The following is a 23,904-nucleotide window of genomic DNA, read 5'->3' as shown; positions in this document are numbered from 1 at the left end:
GGCATCTTTTTTCTTGAATTTGTAGTTGTCTGTGTTGGGGAAGTTACTTTTAAGATACAGGTACATAATGGGATTACTTTCTGTGTAATAAATGTGTTATTACATTTGCCTTACTTTTGTGTTACTTCCACAAATGAAACGCAAAGTGACTGGGCATAATATTAAATGGAACAAAGAGTGCCACAATGTTATTAGTAATGAGAAGCTATTTTTGCTATTAATTTCAGTGTTAAGAAGAGCTGCAGCAGCCTGTGGTAAAAATGTGTGACACACACTGTAATAACGTTTATTGTGTAATAATATTGCTAATCGACCACTGGAGAGACGGTTGACAGCCGGAATGTAGATGGCATCCGGGAGCAGTATGGGTTAGCGCCCCAGCCTGTGTCTTCCATGAGGAAGGAGCCCAACAAAGCCTCTCCTCTCCCCCAGTCCCGGCTGATTAGTTCCGGAGAAGTGGACTGAGGGGCCCTGTCTTGCCCTAAGAGGACTGACCGTGGGTAGCTATTGGGACGTAAGTCGGGGGCTTGATCAACTCCGGCTGGGTCACCTGGGCGAGGGTGTACTGTATGTTGCGAGACGATTTAACACTGGTTGCTTGTTTCCAGAATCTGGCAACACGAGTTGCCAGGTTCTGGAAAGAAACAAGCATCCAGTGTTAAATCGTTCGCCATTAACGGCAGGCTCGCAGGAATTTTCAGCGCATGTTTGACTATCATGAGACTCTACAATGAATCGTAGTATAGAAAAAAATAACATTGCGTCGGTTATAATAGACAAACTTCACTAACCCACTCGCTCCCATTATAACAACGGAGGGTGTTTAAAAAATGACGACAGGGGAATATATGGAAAAAAAGAACGCCACTTTTTACGTCGCTAGGTGAGTAACGAGACATGAAAGATAACACTTAATTTGTCCGGAATTCTCCTTTAATGGGAATATGCTATCATTTGAGGAGCTTGTCATAGATATGATATCCCTCGTAATCATTTTTTCAAATACCTGTAACTGAGGAATTTTATCGGAGCTAACCAGGATCATTCCATGCTGGCCCCTCCCATGTCTGTGTTGGAGAAAGTTTTGGTTAAAAACCCATTTGGAAGGGGAATAATATCAGAATTGTATGATCTGTTAATGTCATTTTCTCCGGAGTCCTCTGAATATAAGCTTAAAGGAGAATTCCGGACAAATTAAGTGTTATCTTTCATGTCTCGTTACTCACCTAGCGACGTAAAAAGTGGCGTTCTTTTTTTCCATATATTCCCCTGTCGTCATTTTTTAAACACCCTCCGTTGTTATAATGGGAGCGAGTGGGTTAGTGAAGTTCGTCTATTATAACCAACGCAATGTTATTTTTTTCTCTACTACGATTCATTGTAGAGTCTCATGATAGTCAAACATGCGCTGAAAATTCCTGCGAGCCTGCCGTTAATGGCGAACGATTTAACACTGGTTGCTTGTTTCCAGAATCTGGCAACACGAGTTGCCAGGTTCTGGAAAGAAACAAGCATCCAGTGTTAAATCGTTCGCCATTAACGGCAGGCTCGCAGGAATTTTCAGCGCATGTTTGACTATCATGAGACTCTACAATGAATCGTAGTATAGAAAAAAATAACATTGCGTCGGTTATAATAGACAAACTTCACTAACCCACTCGCTCCCATTATAACAACGGAGGGTGTTTAAAAAATGACGACAGGGGAATATATGGAAAAAAAGAACGCCACTTTTTACGTCGCTAGGTGAGTAACGAGACATGAAAGATAACACTTAATTTGTCCGGAATTCTCCTTTAATGCCTGGAGAGCAGACCTACAGGAGGATCTAACAGTGGAACAATGCGTGTAAAGAAGCTCAATCCCAGACCGGGAATAAACGTCCAAAACCTTTACAATATATTGGCTTATGAGAGTGTACATCACACCAGTGAAACTTAAGAAGTTTAATAACAATATTCCGGACTTATGCACCAGATACGGTGAAGATAGAGATATTGATATTGTTCCACTGTCTATGGTCATGTCCAAGATTGGAGGAGTTTTGGAGAGAGGTTGGGCAGGAAATACAGAGGATCTTGTTAATTAATATTGTACCAGAACCAAAATTATTTCTGCTTGCACTATCCAGTTGGATACAGAATAAAGCGCAATGAACAAATGTTTATAGATATATGTCTTTTATAAGCTAAAAGAGTAATAGCATTAACCTGGAAGAGGCCGGACAAACCAAGCATTGCACGGTGGTTCAAGGAGTCTTTATGTCTACCTCTGGAAAACAATACGTATATTCTTAAGGACAAACAAGAGTTGTTTCAGGACGTGTGGGGTATATCAAAAATAATAATCTGTCACATTTAATGGAAGAACCTGGAGAGGAGTACTGCCGATGCTGTTGTTATTGTCATTGTGTGTGGTCCTTTTGTTGTTGTTATTTTTGTGTGATTGTCTTGTAATGTTTAATGTAATTGCCCATTTTGTTTTATGTAATGTAATGTAATGTTGTTTGGAAAAATAAAAGATCTATAAATATATTGTCATTTTACTTAGGTGTACATTTCACATTTTAACTGATTACAGTAATTGATGGAAAGGGGTGATTGTATAATCTGAAAAGCAATGGAATAAATATAAAAATATGCACAGTGCATCAAGAGCAGCATATTAGTTTGACTTAATCTCTTTGACTTATATCTTTGAACATTGTACTCATTCTAACTAGTGGATTGGGTCAGTTTGAGGAAGGAAGCAGTTAGGCCCTCCGGATGTTACATTATGTGTGGCCATCACTGAAGCACAGGTAATGGGTAAAACCACTCAATGTTACAGGACAAACACTAAGATTGGAGAATTGTATAATTTAATTCAGATAATAATGATCACATCTACATTTCGTAGTTTTGAGCCCAGGGAGCCCTGGGCTATCCTATCCTCCTCTCCTCTCTACGGATTTGTAAAGCTCAAGACTTGGGGACTGAGCTGGGACATCAGGTGTATGGGGAACATGGCTCCTTAGTGAGGAGGTCAGACTTCACTAAAGAGAGATATTGCTGTTGTTAGTTTGGACTCTCTCCTGTGACCAATCCAGTGTGGTTAAACCTATCATGGTCAACCGCCACCAGCATAGGACCCAGGATCACTGAATCACTAAGCCTCTCCACCACGGCAAGGTCACAGCAAAAGGAGAGGAAGGTGGCCCTTAAAAGGGCCGTTGGGGGCGGGGTCGGTGCAGGGTCTTGAGATGATGAATCATTAATTCATGATGGAGGAATATGATGGAGGCTGCTCATATTCCTCCATGATGGAAGAATATGATGGAGGCTGCTCATATTCCTCCATGATGGAAGAATATGGTGGAGGCTGCTCGAGAGAAAAGAAGTCGGCCACAAGAGATTCATATTCCTCCATGATCTCCACCTTCTCCTCCTGAATGGCCTCCCATTCATCCACCTTCTTCTCCCACTCTTGCAGAGTCTCTTGCAGAGTCTCCTTCTGCTCCACCTTGCGGAGAGAAAAGAAGTCTGCCACAAGAGACTCCCATTCCTCCATCCTCTCCTCCTTCTCTTCCTGAATGGCCTCCCACTCATCCTCCTTGATCCTCCACTCCTCCTCCCTGCGCTCCTCCATCTCCACCAGGTCTGACCACAACAGTGAAGCTACAGCCATAATAATGGATGAGTCGTCTTCTCTGCTGCTTGGGTTCTGTTCTTTCTCTGTTACAAGAAAGAAGGAATGAACTTTTAACGTACTGTAGACGCTTTATATACTGTTGGCTGCCCATTGCCCATTGGCTAAATGTGTTGTCATGGCGACATCTCCATACGGCCGCGTTGTTTCTGTTGATAATCTGCAATGACGTCACGTGTATGTCAACGGTCAACCCCCTATGTAACTAGTGGCCTATTATTTCCCTTCTTTCTTTCTTTCTTTCTTTCTTTCTTTCTTTCTTTCTTTCTTTTTATGCTGCCGTTAGCTTGCAAGCTAGCCCAGCTGTTTACGTTTTGTTGTGCATTTCATCCTTCCCAGTAAACCAGTATTTCTTATGAGTTGTCAATTTGTCACTCAGTCGTGACAGTATAACTGTGTAATTGCGTCAACCCAACACTGTGTATTTTGTTTGTACAATACTCCAGATCAGTGGATGGCAGACAGCAGAGGGCGCACATGTGTTGTTACCATAAAATGAACGAAGAAGACAACGAAATAACCGGAAGTTTGTTTCGTTAGAGTTTTCGTCAATATAAATAAAATTCACACGCTCATCAAGCTGTTCTTCCCTAAGCAATTAACTTCCTCTCAGTGGACTTAAAATAAAACTATGGTTGACCTGTTGACTGCAGGCTTGTGGATGAAAAACAATAACAAATATTTAAAAAGTGCTGTAGATATTATCAAGAATGCGAAAATAATAATAATAATAATAATAGTTATCATCATCATCATCATCATAAATAATCCTAAAATATTTTGTGAAATTGTTACTTGTAGATCTGATAGTATATTATATATTATATTAGATCTGTTGTGTGTGGTGTTCATGTGATCAAAATACAGTAGTAGCCTACAGTAGACTATCTCTAACATACAATTGGGGAGATTGGCTGAAAGGTGGGGAAAAAAAACTGCAAACTGCGCATGCGTATGCGTGGAGTCTCCTTTCTCTGTGCCATTCCTCTTCCACCTCGCCACTGCGCATGCGTATGCACCGCTGTTGCCAGATCGTGCGCGAGCAACAAGCAACCAGCTTCATGAAAAAACACAAAGCTGCGCACTGCGCATGCGTGGACGCACTTTCTCTAACCAATTTACACCCACTTCACGCTTACAAAACCTGGACATGGCAACGTCGCTCATCGTTCTGTGATTGACAGCAAAAGCTGGCCAATCAGGTGGCGAGTTCGCAGCCTGAAAAAAGACGAACGGCAGCCATTGTTTTGTGCGAGTCAGGGTGCGAGTGCCTTGACTTCTTATTTTCGCTTATTAAACGCTCTCAAACTTCTTCTTTGACGCACGGAATTCACTTATAACATATCGTTTGGATAGAATTTAGTTGTTTCACTTCATATGTGTGGTCAATTAATCATGACAGAGCCTATTTAAAAATAACAATTCAGAGAACCGGCAGGGGCGACCAGTCACACGCATGTATCCCAATAAGTCAACCTATTTTGGGGATGGCGATCTCAAAAGTCCCGTTCCGTCATGGCTGTCCCCCCCGCCCCACCCCCACCACACACACACACACACACACACGCACACACACAAAAAAAACAGCCGATGGGGTCCGCGATGTTTCACGGGGGTCCGTGATGTCTCGCGGGGGTCCCAAGAATCCTAAAAACAGCCGATGGGGTCCGCGATGTGTCACGGGGGTCTGCGATGTTTCGTGGGGGTCCCCAAGACTCCCAGGGGGTCCGCGGACCCCCTGGGAGTAAAATTATTTAAAAAAATGTAAAAACGTTTTTGGGGGAAATTTTTATCCCACGATTTTTCACCCCCAAAATACGCGAGCCCTCGCTTTATTTTTGCGCGGACGTAATTTGTTTGTCATTGTGGTGAATGTTGTGTGTGCTGCTGATGTTTGTTGTGTGCAGCTTAATGTCAGAGTGTTTGTGTTGGAGCGCCTCAGTGCGGCTGCAGAGTTCATGTGCAACATCTTGCATGTGTGGCTGTGGCTTTACAGTTTTCCTTCGCCGTGTCTCCTGGAGACCCCAGGGTCTCCAGGGACCCCTAAGGGGGGGGCCCAACCCTCTGGGTATTTTTTTTTTTTTTTATCCCATGCTTTTGTACCCCCAAACAAAATTTTCTTTGGGGGGGTTAGGGGGGGGGTACTAGAATTCTGCCCGCGTAGCGGGCAGAACTTCTAGTTAGCCTACAAATTAATACTGCAGCACGGACAGAGGTGCGTCAGTCCCTCCGCAGTTTCATTAAGGCATCATAGCCTATTTTCATTATTACGTGACAGTTTGGCTGAGATGGCCCGCTGGCAAACACACTAATAATTCAGCTCAAAATGCAACTGATAGCCTAGAAAATAAATAAAAAGCGGTGGAATCTACATCATGTCTATATTATGCATAGGCTACAAGCATACATCGTTTGACATTTTTATTTTAATTTTTTATATATATGTGTTGACAAATGTTGGGCACATATATATTTTATTTGAGGTTTGCCACTGTTGTAATTGATTTTGGCATGAATAATAAAGCATTCTAAAGACATACGCACATTTCAGCCCTGGTAAGACAGCCTCGGGGCTGACCTGAGAAGGTGCGCACCTGACGCACAAAACACAGACCAAAAAACGTTTATGAATCCGACTGCAGGTGTAGGATTTGTCCTAAATGCCAGTACGTACAAAATATGGTCGTAAATCCCTTTATGAATCGGGGCCATTGTTCCACTGTCTATGGTCATGTCCAAGATTGGAGGAGTTTTGGAGAGAGGTTGGGCAGGAAATACAGAGGATCTTGTTAATTAATATTGTACCAGAACCAAAATTATTTCTGCTTGCACTATCCAGTTGGATACAGAATAAAGCGCAATGAACAAATGTTTATAGATATATGTCTTTTATAAGCTAAAAGAGTAATAGCATTAACCTGGAAGAGGCCGGACAAACCAAGCATTGCACGGTGGTTCAAGGAGTCTTTATGTCTACCTCTGGAAAACAATACGTATATTCTTAAGGACAAACAAGAGTTGTTTCAGGACGTGTGGGGTATATCAAAAATAATAATCTGTCACATTTAATGGAAGAACCTGGAGAGGAGTACTGCCGATGCTGTTGTTATTGTCATTGTGTGTGGTCCTTTTGTTGTTGTTATTTTTGTGTGATTGTCTTGTAATGCTTAATGTAATTGCCCATTTTGTTTTATGTAATGTAATGTAATGTTGTTTGGAAAAATAAAAGATCTATAAATATATTGTCATTTTACTTAGGTGTACATTTCACATTTTAACTGATTACAGTAATTGATGGAAAGGGGTGATTGTATAATCTGAAAAGCAATGGAATAAATATAAAAATATGCACAGTGCATCAAGAGCAGCATATTAGTTTGACTTAATCTCTTTGACTTATATCTTTGAACATTGTACTCATTCTAACTAGTGGATTAGGTCAGTTTGAGGAAGGAAGCAGTTAGGCCCTCCGGATGTTACATTATGTGTGGCCATCACTGAAGCACAGGTAATGGGTAAAACCACTCAATGTTACAGGACAAACACTAAGATTGGAGAATTGTATAATTTAATTCAGATAATAATGATCACATCTACATTTCGTAGTTTTGAGCCCAGGGAGCCCTGGGCTATCCTATCCTCCTCTCCTCTCTACGGATTTGTAAAGCTCAAGACTTGGGGACTGAGCTGGGACATCAGGTGTATGGGGAACATGGCTCCTTAGTGAGGAGGTCAGACTTCACTAAAGAGAGATATTGCTGTTGTTAGTTTGGACTCTCTCCTGTGACCAATCCAGTGTGGTTAAACCTATCATGGTCAACCGCCACCAGCATAGGACCCAGGATCACTGAATCACTAAGCCTCTCCACCACGGCAAGGTCACAGCAAAAGGAGAGGAAGGTGGCCCTTAAAAGGGCCGTTGGGGGGGGGGGGGGGGGCGGGGTCGGTGCAGGGTCTTGAGATGATGAATCATTAATTCATGATGGAGGAATATGATGGAGGCTGCTCATATTCCTCCATGATGGAAGAATATGATGGAGGCTGCTCATATTCCTCCATGATGGAAGAATATGGTGGAGGCTGCTCGAGAGAAAAGAAGTCGGCCACAAGAGATTCATATTCCTCCATGATCTCCACCTTCTCCTCCTGAATGGCCTCCCATTCATCCACCTTCTTCTCCCACTCTTGCAGAGTCTCTTGCAGAGTCTCCTTCTGCTCCACCTTGCGGAGAGAAAAGAAGTCTGCCACAAGAGACTCCCATTCCTCCATCCTCTCCTCCTTCTCTTCCTGAATGGCCTCCCACTCATCCTCCTTGATCCTCCACTCCTCCTCCCTGCGCTCCTCCATCTCCACCAGGTCTGACCACAACAGTGAAGCTACAGCCATAATAATGGATGAGTCGTCTTCTCTGCTGCTTGGGTTCTGTTCTTTCTCTGTTACAAGAAAGAAGGAATGAACTTTTAACGTACTGTAGACGCTTTATATACTGTTGGCTGCCCATTGCCCATTGGCTAAATGTGTTGTCATGGCGACATCTCCATACGGCCGCGTTGTTTCTGTTGATAATCTGCAATGACGTCACGTGTATGTCAACGGTCAACCCCCTATGTAACTAGTGGCCTATTATTTCCCTTCTTTCTTTCTTTCTTTCTTTCTTTCTTTCTTTCTTTCTTTCTTTCTTTCTTTCTTTTTATGCTGCCGTTAGCTTGCAAGCTAGCCCAGCTGTTTACGTTTTGTTGTGCATTTCATCCTTCCCAGTAAACCAGTATTTCTTATGAGTTGTCAATTTGTCACTCAGTCGTGACAGTATAACTGTGTAATTGCGTCAACCCAACACTGTGTATTTTGTTTGTACAATACTCCAGATCAGTGGATGGCAGACAGCAGAGGGCGCACATGTGTTGTTACCATAAAATGAACGAAGAAGACAACGAAATAACCGGAAGTTTGTGTTTGAGTTTTCGTCAATATAAATAAAATTCACACGCTCATCAAGCTGTTCTTCCGTAAGCAATTAACTTCCTCTCAGTGGACTTAAAATAAAACTATGGTTGACCTGTTGACTGCAGGCTTGTGGATGAAAAACAATAACAAATATTTAAAAGGTGCTGTAGATATTATCAAGAATGCGAAAATAATAATAATAATAATAATAATAATAGTTATCATCATCATCATCATCATAAATAATCCTAAAATATTTTGTGAAATTGTTACTTGTAGATCTGATAGTTTTATTGTAGTCACTCACAAACAAGTACAACATTTGATTGATTGATTGATTGATATATTGATTGATTGAATACTTTATTAACAGTTTGCAAAAAAAGCACAAAGAAAGTTGGCTACAGTTCAATACAAAAGGATGCTAAAAGCACTATGGCTTGTTTCCATTGGGGTCCTGTGTACAGAAACAGAAAACTTTAGTTATTAGTTACTTTGTAGATTTTGATTATTATTACAAAACATACATTAATCACTTCAGCTAAATAGCAAAATAGCCGATCTACAAGCTCACAATGCGTCGTGATGCGATGCTTGTAGATCTGCTATTTTCAAAATAATTGTATACATTTGAAAACTTGTGAAATTGGACATTCTTTTCTGCATAATGACTACTTTCTACTTTTGGTACATTAAGTACATTTTTATACTAATACTTTTGTACTTTTACTCAAGTAAAATGTTTTATTCTGAACTTTTACTTGTAACAGAGTACTTCTACATTGCAGTATTGATACTTTTACTTAAGAAAACAATGTGAGTACCTTTTCCACCACTGTAAAAAGTTAGTGCCTTTTCACTGTAATTTGTGTTATTCATGAAATGTACTCTTATTTTCATGTCCACCGACCGGAAGTTAAATGCTCACCAGCGAGACTTGACGAGACAGAGATTATTGTTTGTGACAGAACGCTGCTGAAGCTTCATTCTCACGCTGCTGGGGAAAGCTGCACATCATCCTATCTATCACATAACAACATACTGAGACATAACTAAAGGTAAAGCAATGCGCCGTGCTCTTTTTACAGGCAACTAACATGTCCATGGAACGTTGGAACACGTTTTAAATGACCTCCACTGAGGTTTTCCTTAGCTTGTTTGCTGACATGAGCTAACTCACATAGCCATAGCCAGCTAACACTGGCTACTTAACTAGCAGGTTTTAGTAAAGCTGGATTTGACAGGTCAATGATATAAAATCTAACTCATTGACAGTGGTGGGAAAAGTACACACATTTTTTACTGAAGTAAAAGTATCAATACTGCATTGTAGAAATACTCTGTTACATGTAAAAGTCAGGAATTCAAAATGTACTTGAGTAGAAGTACAAAAGTATTGGCATCAAAATTTGCTTAAAGTACCAAAAGTACTCATTATGCAGAGTGTCCCATGTATCAAAATCTTTTGAAAATAGCTGATCTACAAGCTCACATTGTGAGCTTGTAGATTGCCTATTTTCAAATGGCCAAAATGTATATAGGGCTGAAGTGGGTAATGTATGTAATTTTGTAATAATAATCAAAACCTACAAAGTAACTATTAACTTAAGCTTTCAAATAAACCTAGTGTAGTAAAAGTACATATTTGGATCCAAGATGGAGTAGAAGTAAAAGTATTGGAAATCCTCAAGTAAAGTACAAATTCCTCAAAATTGTACTTAAGTACAGTATTTGAGTACTTAGTTACTTTCCTCCACTGCTCATTAATCTATTATTGAAGGTGTGCCAGGTGGTGTTAATATAATAAGTGACTTTAAACTGAGTTTAAAGCGTTATCACTATATCTTATGTTGGTAAGATTATATTGTTTCACATTTTCTCCATAATGTGTCATTTTCAAAATTTCCACCTTGTCTTTTATTTATTGTAGTTCTGGAGAACTTAGACCCATTTGCACTGTTGAAAGATGACATCGAAACTAGTGACATTATTTGTGAAATATGGATGTTGCACTGTTCATATAATTCATTAAATTGTATAAATACCTCGCATCATAGTTGGTACATTGCCCAGCCCTTTGTAGGGCAGGGCAATATTAGGGCAATAATATAATAAGATGAAAGGGGGTTATTCAAAAGAGCTTGACTTGAATTAAGATAAGCAGCTCTACAGTCGACCTAACGTTAGATTATGGTTATGTAACATATATAACAATATAACATTTTATAACCTAATCATTTCCTGTCATCCCTTTAGATACTGTAGGGGAAAAAAAGATGAAAGAGCAAGACGCGGAAGAGTCCGTTACCCAGGACATGCCACCTGCAACAGGAGAGGTGGAGTTAATAACTACTGCTGCAAAAGATGCTCCTGAAGTTCCTGATGACGGCAGCAGTCCTAAAGAGTCTGAGGCAGAGACACCGCAGACAAACACACCTCCACAAGGAGACGGGGCCGAGTGTGAAGGTAAAGCTACTTCAGTGGGGTTTACTGAGCCAGGCAAGTTGCACTCGTACATAGTCAGTGTGGTTGGGATCCGGATTCCGGAAACCGGGTCCAACATTGAGGAACCGGAATTGTTTCCGGAACACTGTCAGAGCTGGTATGTGGACTTCACGTCTGCTATACAATTACAACACTGGTGGTTGTCTAACTTCTTAATTTCAAGGACCACCAGAGTTATGGTGGTCCATATGGACCCGTAACAGACGTTTTAAGTAAAAATAAAATAAAATGAAAATAAGCTTAGACGACAGATGTCACAGGCTGATCACATGACATCCACATTGGAGCCAAGCCGTTCCCATGTGGATCCCAAAAGCCACACTTCATATTTTCTTTTTTTAAATTTTATCTTTATACAATTTTCAATTGCTATGCCCCAGATGTTGGATATCTAATCATCTGGCTACTGTGATGGCAGGCAGTAGGCAAATTATTGTAGCCATGTTGTAAAATTGATCAGCTAATTGTTTATGTCTGCTAATTGTCTATGAAACACAGCGCTAGTGTGTGTGGGGGGGGCTCCTGTCATGCTCCTTTCATGCTTTTTCACAAATGTCTGCTAATTGTCTATGAAACACAGCGCTAGTGTGTGTAGGGGGGCTCCTTTCATGCTCCTTTCACAAATTTCCTAGCGAAACAAAAAGAAATTCAGTTGTGAGATTTAAAATTGTCTTAAATCCATGTTTCCATCCATCCAGTGCCGGAGGTGGTGATGTCCCTGTCCCAGAGTGAAATGGCGGACGAGCTGAGCAGACAGCTGGAGGACATCCTCAGCACCTACTGCATGGAGGTCATGGGCGACGACTCGGCCGCCCTGCCCAACGGCCAGTCCCACGGCGGCACTGAGCTCAACGGCCTGCTGCTGGCCAGCGAGAGGGAGGACGGCAAGCCACAGGCAGACAAAGTCAACGGCGGCAGAGGAGGACGAGGGGGAGGGGAGAAGGAGCCCAAGAAGATGCAGGAGAAGACGAGGAAAGTGAAGGGACTCGGTAAGGGGAAGCTTCTATTGAATGCCTCTTGTAGAGCGGTGATTCTCAAGGGTCCTCGAGGGGATTCCAGAGGGTCCCCTCCCCAGCTAATTGATTGATAGTAGGAAACAAAATGGACCCTTACGGGTCTGTAACTCTTGAGTGTGTACAAATCGATCAAATGGATTTGGTTACATTTTGTACACACTCAGAATTCAAATAACACATGGCCTAATATGCGTTGGTTCTCAACTTCTTCTGGATCAGGACCCACTTGAAGATCTTAAAAGCATTCGTGGCCGACCCATGTGACCACTTAAGTGATCAGATGGAGCCGTGTGCATTTTCAGAGCCTGTTTATTTTATTGATCAATTACCGTAATCAATTGTGTTCTGGCTTGGATCGATAATCATAATTATTTAATTTGGTATTTAACGGCATCACAATGAAAACAATTTAACGTTTTAAAGGAAAAAAATGCCTTTTTTTTTTTACAGTATTTTAGAAAATATTATTTGTTATTTATATTATAATTAAAATCTTTGTGTTTGACAATTATTTGGGGGCCACTTGCAATATCCTCACGGCCAACATGTTGAGAACCACTGGCCTAATCTGCATTATATCAAGCTGGGAGTCCTTGAAATAAAAAAGGTTGAGAATCTCTGTTGTAGACGTTCTGAATGTAGAACCTTCATTAGTCTACTACAGAGCATCTGCAGGCTGCATGTCCAGACCACTCTGTATGCTGGTTATTGTCATCATGCCACTGACTGGAACAGAACAAGGTCATCTGAATGAAAGGATGAAGGTTCGCTTTAAACACAAAAGTGGAAAACATCCTGGCATTTCAGTTCCAAGTTGGATTTAAAAATAACACTGTAAACACACCCAAGGCCACTTGTGGGATTGCTGCAAAGTGTCCGAGTGCAAAGAGCCCTTGGAATTGACATAACGACTAAATAACAAAACAAAAAATGAACAGATCTCTGGTAAAGGGGAACTTTGAATTGTAGACATCAGAATCTGTTTAGTGTGTGGAGTAAAGCATAGCATGTTGTTCTTTGCATCTGGAATGAGTGGTGGAAAACAGAAAATGCCCAGAGTGAGTCATTGGGGTAATCTGACTAATGACTAGTTCACTCTACAGGCACAGAACAACACAGTTTTTCCATAATGCTGTTATACTGTATGTAATATTATGCTATATTTACACTCCACACAGAAAACGCATTGTGATGTCTAAAATAGTCACATGGAGCGATGGTGTTGTGACGTCATGTTTTCTGTGTGCTTTTAGGTAAAGAGATCACTCTTCTGATGCAGACTCTGAACACACTGAGCACCCCAGACGAGAAGCTAGCAGGCCTGTGTAAGAAGTACGCTGAGCTGGTGAGTGCCTCTGCCAAAAGGTCTGCTTTGTGTCAGTGCTGGAGAAGGGTTGTTGTGACATCACACTTCCTGATCCTGCAGGACTTCTCTTGAGGTGCCGGCGCACTGAACGTTCTTATATCTCCATTACATGGCATGATGTGCAATGGGGAAATGGTGCTCCCAAAATAGATCGTTTAATAGCTTGTATAGATCAGTGGTTCTCAAACTTTTTCATGTCAAGGACCCCCAAATTGACACTTATTAGCCCACGGACCCCCATTTGTAAAGATATGCCAGGGACCCCCATAAGAGAAGATTTGTACGGCTCTAGCAGTGATTCTCAATCATTGTAATTTAAGGACCCCCCCCCCCCCCCAGTTTGACATGCATTAGGCTACAGACCCCCATTTAATGGCATTTCTATCTCTGGGACCCCAATTCATATTGTAAAATCAATGTTAATTTAACTCAGAGTGTACAAATGGAACCAAATGGTTCCATTTGTACACTCTCAGAGTTACAGACCCATAATGGTCCATTTGGTTCCTATAAATCATTTAGCTGGGGACCCCCTGGTATCCCCTCAAGTACCCCTGGGGGTCCCCGGACCCCACTTTGAGAACCAATGGTATAGATCAAACGTTGATATTAATTTGCCACCATAATTTCGACCAACAATGACCATCCTTTTAGTTTTGCATGTTAGATGTTGTCTCACATCGACAAGCGTCGTAGCAACCAGCCACGCTGCACGAACGTGGCCCAAAATGTCAGACTCTACAGACCTCCGTCTGAGCCTACAACGTCGTACATCAGCTCATAGACCGCTCTTCTTGACCCTGTCAGTGCTGTCACACTGAACGAACCGACATGAACGCTGTTGCCACTTTTTTTTCCTTGATGTAGACGTTTCACACTTATGTCCGAAACTGTTACTTTTCAGGATTCAAATTCAAAAGTAGCAGATCTACAAGCTCAAATGTTTCGAGCTTGTGGGTCTGATGCTTTTGTGTGACGCTGTAGTGTGATCAAGTAGGGCATTCATTTACAAAAAAAACACAAAAAGTTAAAATATGGAGATAAGAGGTTTCTGCCCGACAGCGACGATATGTTTCTAAAGGATCCGATCACCTCAAAGGTAGTAAATGTGAGTAATTAGGGTTACTGAGTTTTGCTTGAATGGAAATATCAGGACGTCATTTGAAGGATTTTTATTACTTTGACCTCTCAGACTGGACAGCTGAGCACTAAGTGACTTATGGAAATAAGGTACTGATGTATTATCTGGTGCAGGAATCTAACACGCATACAGTGTACACACACACATTGGTGCAATGCAGACCTCTGTCCTATATGTCCTCTATGTCCTAGGGCTATTTTGTAACCCACAGGGAGAAATGCATCATTCTGTGCATTTTGCATTAGTGATTGTTTTTGCACTGGAGGTGTGTGTCTCTGAGAGAGAGAGAGAGAGAGAGGAGGGTGTGTGTGAGCTTCCAAGATAAAATAATTTTGTATAAGTGACTTTAAAGGAGTAGTTTACCCCAAAAATGACTTATATCAATTACACACCCCATGAAGCCTTGAATTCATGGAGATTTTTTAGTTTTGTCACATTCCTAAGCCAATAATTTGATCGGTAGGAGTCTAACTCAGTAGGAGTCTCTTTGAGACTCCTACTGAGCAGCCAGAATTTTCTCAGGTTTCATAAAATTATAGATTTCAACTTGCAATGTTTATTCTGTGTCTTTGTTGCGAACGCGGTCGGAACACGGTCGGAACGCGGTCGGAACGCTTCGCCGCGCCTCCGACCAAGTGGAGCTTACTATGTAACCGTGCTCGGGTTGTGTGTGTGTCTGTGTGTCTGTGTGTCTGTGTGTCTGTGTGTCTTTGTTCATGCTCTCATTGGCTCGCGCCCCCATGTGACTCACATGCGTGCACTGCCTGTAAGCAGCCGTCAGAGTGCGCCAGAGTGCAGGAATTTAGACAATGCTCTGATTACAATGCACAACAGCCTGCAACACACACACACACACACACACACAATGTCAATGTTCTCTCCCCATCACGGTGAAATAACACGGATTACAAGTCCGTAAATACACAATATTTTCGAGCTGCGTTCGCTTCCAGCGTTCGCGCGTCTTACTTGTGATATATCCTACAGCCCTAACCTTGACTCAGCTTGTCCTGAAATGTGTGTGAATAGCATACATTTAAGACATAGATATTGTGAGGACAACTTTCCTGGTCCTCACAAGATAAATTGTTGTTTTATGGTTAAAACAGATGGTAGCACTTGCTATGCATCCTATGTGTAATGCGTTATAAACATGGGATGCATAGCAAGTGCTACCAAACAGATTTTTAGAGTTAGGTTTAAAGTTAGGAACAGATTCAGGTTGGGGCAAGGATTAGGCGTTTAGGGGTTGGGGTTAGAGTTATGCCGGATTAATACTTAGTTGCGCAGTGCGCAGTCGTTTATGGAAATATCACGTCTACAAGCTAGGCACGCAACTAGGTTCAACTCAGGCTTTAGTGTTACCGTTACAAATTGCACACAAAAAAGGTAGAAATGGCATTAACACATTCCATGCCAGAGTTTAATCTCATAATGTACTCACCAGTGCCAGCGTTTTATTGTTGTTTTTTTGTTTTTTTCATGTCGCCACAGACCTCGCTAAATAAGTTAAAAGTGCGCGTTCATTTGGTTCTAAACACACAGCGGATCCGTGAGAAACGGCCAGCGAAAACAGTTTCCAAATGCGAGCCGCCATCTTGAAGATACAGCCGATCAACGGTAAACAGTGATCAGCGAGGAGAAAAACAACAACCGAGAAAATCGAGTTTTAAACAGGATCCCAGACAGGAAGCGGATACGATCGAAAAAAACGGAACCCGAATAATTCTGTTTCCGACCGGAAACGGAAATGGATCAAAAAAATTCGGAAAGTGCACCTCGGGCACTTTCAATGGGAATCGGCGGTTCGCGTAGATCTACGCGACTGGCACGCTGCGGCTTTAAATAGGTTCGCGTAGATCTACGCGATTGGCATTCAATGTGTTAAAGATTACGTTGTAAAATGTTGATGTCTTCACAAGTATAGTAATGCTTTACTCTGTGTGTGTGTGTGTGTGTGTGTGTGTGACAGCTGGAAGAGCAGCGTAACTCTCAGAAGCAGATGCGACAGCTGCAGAAGAAGCAGACGCAGCTGGTGCAGGAGAAGGACAACCTGCGGAGCGAGCACAGCAAAGCCATCCTGGCCCGCAGCAAACTGGAGAGCCTCTGCAGAGAGCTGCAGAGACACAACCGCACGCTCAAGGTACTCCACACACACCACAGGGTGCAGGGTCTGCAGGTCTGGAGAAAGTATGGAATGAATGAATTACAGTTTTCTCTCGAAAGTCTGAAAGTTGTGCTCATAGTAATGTTATTATTTATAAGTTGACAATACACAGAAGAAAAGACAAACATGTTATCAAAACCCCAAATTGTACGTAAACTCTCTAGTGTTTGTTGTGATAACTGCTGCATTTTGTAAAATTATGCGATTATGAAAACATTATTTTAAATAAAATAGGTTGCTTGTTGTTGTCCAAATGTAAAACCTGGATGGCTCCAGAGCCCAAGTGGCACATGGCCAGCAGAGAGAAGCAGCGTTTGTCAGACATCTGCAGGAGGGGGGGGTTGCAAGTCTTGCTGCCAATGCTTTGCCCTTGGAAAACTATAAAAAAAATGAGCTCTTACCATCCTACTGTCATAGTCCTATTGCCTCCTTCATAATGATCCTTGGGTATTACTGTTATATATGTCTGGGGGGTTTTATTCCCACAAGTGTACATTGAAGTCAGTATGCAAATAGCTCATTTTAAAATAATAGTTTTGACTTGGTCACTTGTCCCACAGTCCCTACCCATCCTCCCACAATTTCAGCCTACTTTGACAGATAACAACATTGGTAAACAAATAGTAGCTAAAAAGAATACTAGAGGACTTCAGCCCTACATGTTTGAACCAGTCCAACGAAAATTACATCATCGTTTTACCAACGTATTGGTATCATAAGTTCAAGTCAGTTCATGACATATGATCTGGCAGTTAGCAAGGGAAACATTAGCCATTAACTGATTCACTGCCAATCACGTAGATCTACGCGAACCTATTTAAAGCCGCCACGTGCCAGTCGCGTAGATCTACGTGAACTTTAAAAAAAAATTATAATAAAATATTTGACCCAAAGACCAAGGAGATATGATTTTTCGAAGATCTAGACTCCTATCCACTTCCTTGTTAACTTAAAACTTAAAAATTCTGTATCTTTTTTTTCCAATGAAATATCTCTGGCACTGGCTAAATAAATATGAAAATACCTCTGGCAGTTAATGGGTTAAGCAAGCTTAATCACTTTCAACCTGGCGTCCCTTATTTGGGGTATATTATCAGGATAAGCGAACATTTAACAAAAAGGGGAGAAATGGGAATTTATTAAAATCTTTTGAAAATAGCCAGACCTACAAGCAGAATTTGGGCCCAAGTGATTAACTAAAAGCAGTCTTTGGGAAAATGTGCAGTCAGTACACAACTTTTAGTGTATTGTCATAGTTGTAGGCCTTGTTCTTAACATAGCCACTGCATAAAGCCACTTGTTGCTAACTTCCTAATCTGTGGGCAAACGTTGAAAGGATTTGCATCATATTTGCAGATGAAAATAACTGGTAACTATGACTTGAGTTCAAGGCAGGCACACCACGAGGCCTTGAGGCTTGTGAGGCGCGCCTGAGCGAGTTGCTAAGTGAGTGAGTGACTGCACTCGGCAGTCGAAGGCCTCACGCTTTGAAAAATGCGCCATCCGAGTTGGCAAGCCGTGTGTGGACAGAATAGATTGTCATGTGAAAGCAAATGAGCGTCCCTCCGTGCGTCTCAACCAAATCACAGTGATTGGGATGGAACATTTTGTTAGGAATAAGATACACACGCTAAACACTTACTTATACATCTTATACATTATGCAGGCTCTCCATTTTGAAGCTAAGCAACACAGTCAAGATGGAAATACAGAGACATAACATGAAGTTCCAGTTGATAGAAGACAAAATGACCGTGATGAGCTGCTGCTCTTAAACAAAAGTTGCATTTAAAAATAAAAAGAGGTCACTGCTTTGGGTCTGCATACTGACAGTGTGTCCTTGCCATAGGAATGTTTTTAATTACGTTTTTCTTGTCTTTTTTTTTCTTTTTTTAGATAGGATAATTGAGAGACAGGACACTGAGGGCAGAGAAGGGGAAGGACATTGTTGCTGTTGGGCAGAAACCTCGTATCTCCATATGTATTTATTTTCTTAAATGAATGTACTAATCTGTAATGTATTAATCTACTTAGTAGGATGTTAGCAAAAATAACATGTTGCAACCCGATATGTTGTGATTGTGGGTTACAAATATTAAACCAATGACAAGGATTAACACAAGCTTGTGATTAAATGATAACTACATTGGAACAGAGGTTATTTTTTCCTTTTCCTGAAAAGTAATGGTTTTGGACGTACAAGGTTTCCACCCGTCAGTGACGATACGCAAACCCAGTGTCTCTGGGATCAAACCAATTATATGGTCAATGTGCTATCCGGTCAGTTACCGTTGTGCCCCATGGAAACCATCTTCATGCAGTCCCCTCTTCTTCTCTCCCCCCAGGACGAAGGTGTGCAGAGGGCACGGCTGGAGGAGGAGAAACGGAAGGAGGTGACATCCCATTTCCAGGTGACCCTGAACGACATCCAGGCGCAGATGGAGCAGCACAACGAGAGGAACGCCAGCCTCAGGCAGGAGAACACAGAGCTGGCTGAGAAACTCAAGAAGCTCATAGAACAGTACAAGCTGCGAGAGGAGGTAATTCCTTTGCCCTCCCTTGTCGGGGGAATTATTGTCTTCAAGATTCTGTGGTGTTTTTGGGGCTTTTTTTCTATGATGAAGATACTATATACAGTTAGTAAGACTGAAGCTTGCAGCATACTTCAAAATAACTATGAAAAGGTTCTCCTCGGACTAAATGGCACTATACAGTGCTGGAACGGTGATTCGGACACCTGGATCTCCACTGTTTGTTTACATCACCCTCCGATGTGCTTTCACACAATTTGTCTTGGAGATTCGCCATTTCTGACAATGTTCTGTGGACAAACTGTGTGCTATCTCTCACCATGAATTAATTGCCATCTGGTTGTGTTTGTAGCCTTTTCAGAGAATAAATCATAAGCACACACAATGTTCATATTGGCGTATTCTATGGTGATGTTCGGCTTATTAGAAAGTCTTGAAGGTGCAAGAAGTGCCAAAAAGAACTTCGGCAAGTGAATGTCTCCTTCGGTATCTGCAATTACATAACTTTGTTCTTTTGACCTCGTCAAACTTTGCTTTCACAAAAAGTAGTATGCTGCTGCGTTTAAGCTTAATTTATACTCTAGCTCTTTTTGGCAAGTGACATCATACTACAGAGTAGGCCTGACCTCAAATAAGTCGAATAGTCGACTGGTTAGTCGCGGGGGGTCCGAGTCGACTGCGTGTCTCTTAGTCGAATGTAGTCGAGAGAAAAAAAGAGAAACATATATATATATTTTTTTTTCAAGGGCCAACATTTTTTTAATTGTTTTTTGGCCAAGTCTACACCTGCAACCACACGTAACTTCCACTTTATTCTTCTTATTCCTCGTCTTTGTATTGGTATTGTTTGTGTTGGAGCGCCTCAGTGCGGCTGCAGAGTTCATGTGCAACCTCTTCCAGAGAGAGATAGAGACACTAGAAACTCTGCTGGAGACACAAAACAAACTGTGTAGACTTGGCCCTTTGAAATAAAATGTATTTTGGCCCTAAGGATTTTTTTTTTTTTTTTTTTTTCTAATTGGCAATTAGTCGCCAATTAGATTCGACTAAACAAATCCTTAGTCGGGGACAGGCCTACTACAGAGTATAGTACATGGCTTTATTAACTCTTTAGTTTGATGTATTGTTATTGGTGGTGGTAGTAGTAGGAGTTTATCGTGTGTGTGTGTTTCCCCAGCACATAGACAAGTTGGTGAAGCACAAGGATCTCCAGCAGCAGCTGGTGGACGCCAAGTTGCATCAGGCCCAGGAGCTGCTCAAGGAGTCTGAGGAACGCCACGACAGAGAGAAAGAGTTTGTACGTCCACATGCAACACATACAGTACATACATATACTGTACATAAACACATGTGTTGTCTCCTAATTCCTTGACGGGTTTCTCTGTTCTCAGCTGCTGAAAGAAGCAGTGGAGTCTCAAAGGATGTGTGAGCTGATGAAACAACAGGAAGTCCACCTCAAGCAACAGGTTTGACTGGACCCTTTGTAGCGCAAAGTGATAGTAGTAGTAATAATAATAAAGTAATAACATGGAATGCACATAACATATGCAAAAGAAAGCGAAAATCAATGTTAATGAAATAACTACTTATATGACAGGACAGCCAATCTGTAAAGGTGTCATTAATGCAAATATACTGATATTTTTTACAGGCATACTATAAGTTATTTGTAGTGTTTTGTGTTTAGAGGCCTGGTTGTCCTTAAGATCTTATGCTCTGATCTAGTCTGATCTGGCTATGTTCCACTATTTTTGAGCTGTTCCATGTTTGCCAGTGCCAACCTGTAGAGCTATACACCCCTTTTGGATTTGATCAGATTTCATATGTGGAGGAGGGTGAACTCTGTTCTGCTCTGGTTTCCATAGCGATGTGACATGATTGACCAGTGACATTGTAGATGGTTTGTTGAGAACATTTCGGAGGGAGGTTTAAATATTCTGATGTGATTGTACCTGACCAACCCTCATGGTTTCCTCCTAGCTGTCACTCTACACAGAGAAGTTTGAGGAGTTTCAAACCACTTTATCCAAGAGCAATGAGGTCTTCACCACTTTCAAACAGGAGATGGAGAAGGTAATGTGTGTGTGTGTGTGTGTGTGTGTGTGTGTGTGTGTGGAGGCGGGTATGTTCGAAAGAAAGAAATTGCCTTTCAAGAGCTCGCCTTCCTTTTATGTTTAATTGTGTATCTTCAGATGACTAAAAAGATCAAGAAGTTGGAGAAGGAGACCACCATGTATCGCTCCAGATGGGAGAGCAGCAACAAGGCTCTCCTGGAGATGGCCGAGGAGGTAAGCCACTCCAGATGTCTGGCATTAATGTCTCCAAAACATCATAGAATAGCGCAGCACGTGGATGACATGTCAATACAGGGTTGACGTTTTTTTCACTGACGATGTTGTCTCTGCTCAGAAAACCATGCGGGACCGCGAGTTCGAGGCCCTGCAGGGGAAAGTCCAGCGGCTGGAGAAGCTGAGGCGGGCGCTGAAGGTCGAACGCAACGAGCTCAGCAAGAAGGTCCAGAACCTCAGCGGAGCCCAGGAGGACCCCAAGGCCGACTCCCCCTCTCCGCCCCCAACGGACTTACCTCAGGAGGCCAGCCTGGTCGCCAGCATCCCCCCAGCCCCAGACGCAACGCCCTGCTCCCATTCTTGTCACTGTGGCCCAGAGCTGGACACAGAGGGTTTAATGGGAGAGGCATGCCCCCAGTCTCTCACTGCCCAAGACTGAGGCTTGCAGCCCTCACACACGCGCACGCAAACACACACACACACACACACACACGCTAGCGTGCGAACCTCTGCTACTAAGCGCCGTTTCAGTAGCAGTTGTTGCTTTTATCTGGTAAATGTTTGACAGCGATGGTGGTAGGGTTTGCTCGTGTTCTTCCGGGTATGTCTGGGGTTCACGGTAACGAAGGGGAGATTGTGCCTTCTGAAGGGATAAATCTTATCCTGCGTCTCTTGTTTCTGTCCTGTATTCTTTTTTTCTTTTTTGCTTCACATTCCACGCGTGATGTGCAAACTACAGAGATATTTGTGCAAGATAAGAGAGTCAATGCTGCTCAGGATGACAAAAGTCACAGAAAATAGTCCATTCCTATGTAATTGGTTTATGTTCATGCATTCCACGTTTGTGTTCATGTGTGTCGGATATTGTTTGTAGAGTTTGCAGTATTGTAAAGGCCAGAAGTTCTAGTAGCACAACCTTGGCTTTTACAGTCTTAATACAGGTGTCAATTATATAATGTCTTTAGACAGTACAATACTTGCAGACGGCATGTTAATTTTGAATCACAAGTGATCTGGGGAAATATAGAAATTAAAAATGTCATTATGGTCTAGGTTTGCTTCTTTTTTCAGGCAGTATAAGTTTTGTTAGAACATCACGTTTTCCTGAAGTTTCAGTTTGCATCACTTTGTAGACCATCTTAGGTTTACTACTGTTTCTTTTTTTCTGATTTGTTTTGTTGAATCTTCTTTGGTTGCATTGTGCTTCTCATCTTGTGGATTGTATTTATTGTTTACAATTTTAAAGTGTGTATCTTGGAAAAACACCACTATAAAAATAAATCAGTCTATTTTTCATACTTGAGATCATTTATGAAGGTATTGTATTTGGAACAACATTCCATTCCTAATTGTCTTTTCCTTTGCTCGCTTTATATCAGTTGATTTTCTTTGTCCGTTGGCTGTTCTTGCAGTCACGACGTGTCACTTGACCAATTTCATTTATGCCAGTTAAGTCCATCTTTTGTAAATCAGTCTGTATTTTTTTGCAAATTACTTAAGGTCATTGCAGTAGTACTGGTATAATATATGAGTGTTAAAGGATCCCTATGCAACCCTTGTCTCTTGGTTTTGTTCAGTGGCATTCTGACACGACAAGCACTTAGCTGAGAATGTATATTCATTAGCCATCGACTCCTACATGCGTTCAGTTTATAGCCTGATTTATGCTTAGTTGCCTGTCGTTGCCACGTGGCAAACATGGCTGATCTACAAGCTCACAACGTGACACAGCAGCGTGACTCATGAGCTTGCAGGTCTGCGCGTGACATCGGCACTCAAAGAACCATAGATCAAGCCTAAGGATGTACAAACAGGTAAATATAGGAATACGTAATGATTTAAAAGAATGCTTTTGCTAAAATTAGGATTAGATGGCGTATGGTCATGTGTGTATATCACAGTGAGAGACAGTTCATGTAATGTTCATTTAATTCCATAACACTCCGCAGACATGCTTGGGTTACTTAATATATGTCATTGGTGTGGTTAATTTATGCCACTAATGATTTAACTTTGTACCACAATGGTAATAATAATGGTAACGCAAACATTTCTTCCACGTCGTTACACACACTACAGACTCACCATGTCCATGATTGACAAGAACCAAAGATTGTTTCCCTTTTTGTCTACTTTGCAGTACTTTTATCTGGCCTTGTATATTATGTTTCTTGATAAATAAACGATGCAACTGTGAATGTGATTTGCCTGATTTCTTTATTTTTTTATATATCCTCTTGGGCTCAAATAACAATGCAC

The 23,904-nt window shown here is 41.6% G+C and overlaps 1 protein-coding gene across 1 annotated transcript; it reads left to right on the top strand.

The window, feature by feature from the left end:
* Positions 1-9,601: 9,601 nt before the first annotated feature.
* Positions 9,602-23,843, top strand: txlna (taxilin alpha). The gene is made up of 11 exons (XM_080441536.1): positions 9,602-9,689; positions 10,888-11,097; positions 11,835-12,125; positions 13,406-13,497; positions 16,632-16,802; positions 19,172-19,366; positions 20,535-20,654; positions 20,749-20,823; positions 21,338-21,430; positions 21,550-21,645; positions 21,767-23,843. Exons 2-11 carry the CDS (start codon positions 10,908-10,910, stop codon positions 22,082-22,084), a joined length of 1,641 nt encoding a protein of 546 aa, XP_080297662.1. The 5' UTR covers positions 9,602-9,689; positions 10,888-10,907; the 3' UTR covers positions 22,085-23,843.
* Positions 23,844-23,904: the final 61 nt, after the last annotated feature.

This window comes from Gymnoscopelus braueri, assembly GCF_963280865.1.
Source record: "Gymnoscopelus braueri genome assembly, chromosome: 11".
Taxonomy (NCBI): domain Eukaryota; kingdom Metazoa; phylum Chordata; class Actinopteri; order Myctophiformes; family Myctophidae; genus Gymnoscopelus; species Gymnoscopelus braueri.
This window is presented reverse-complemented; position numbering and strand designations above follow the sequence as displayed.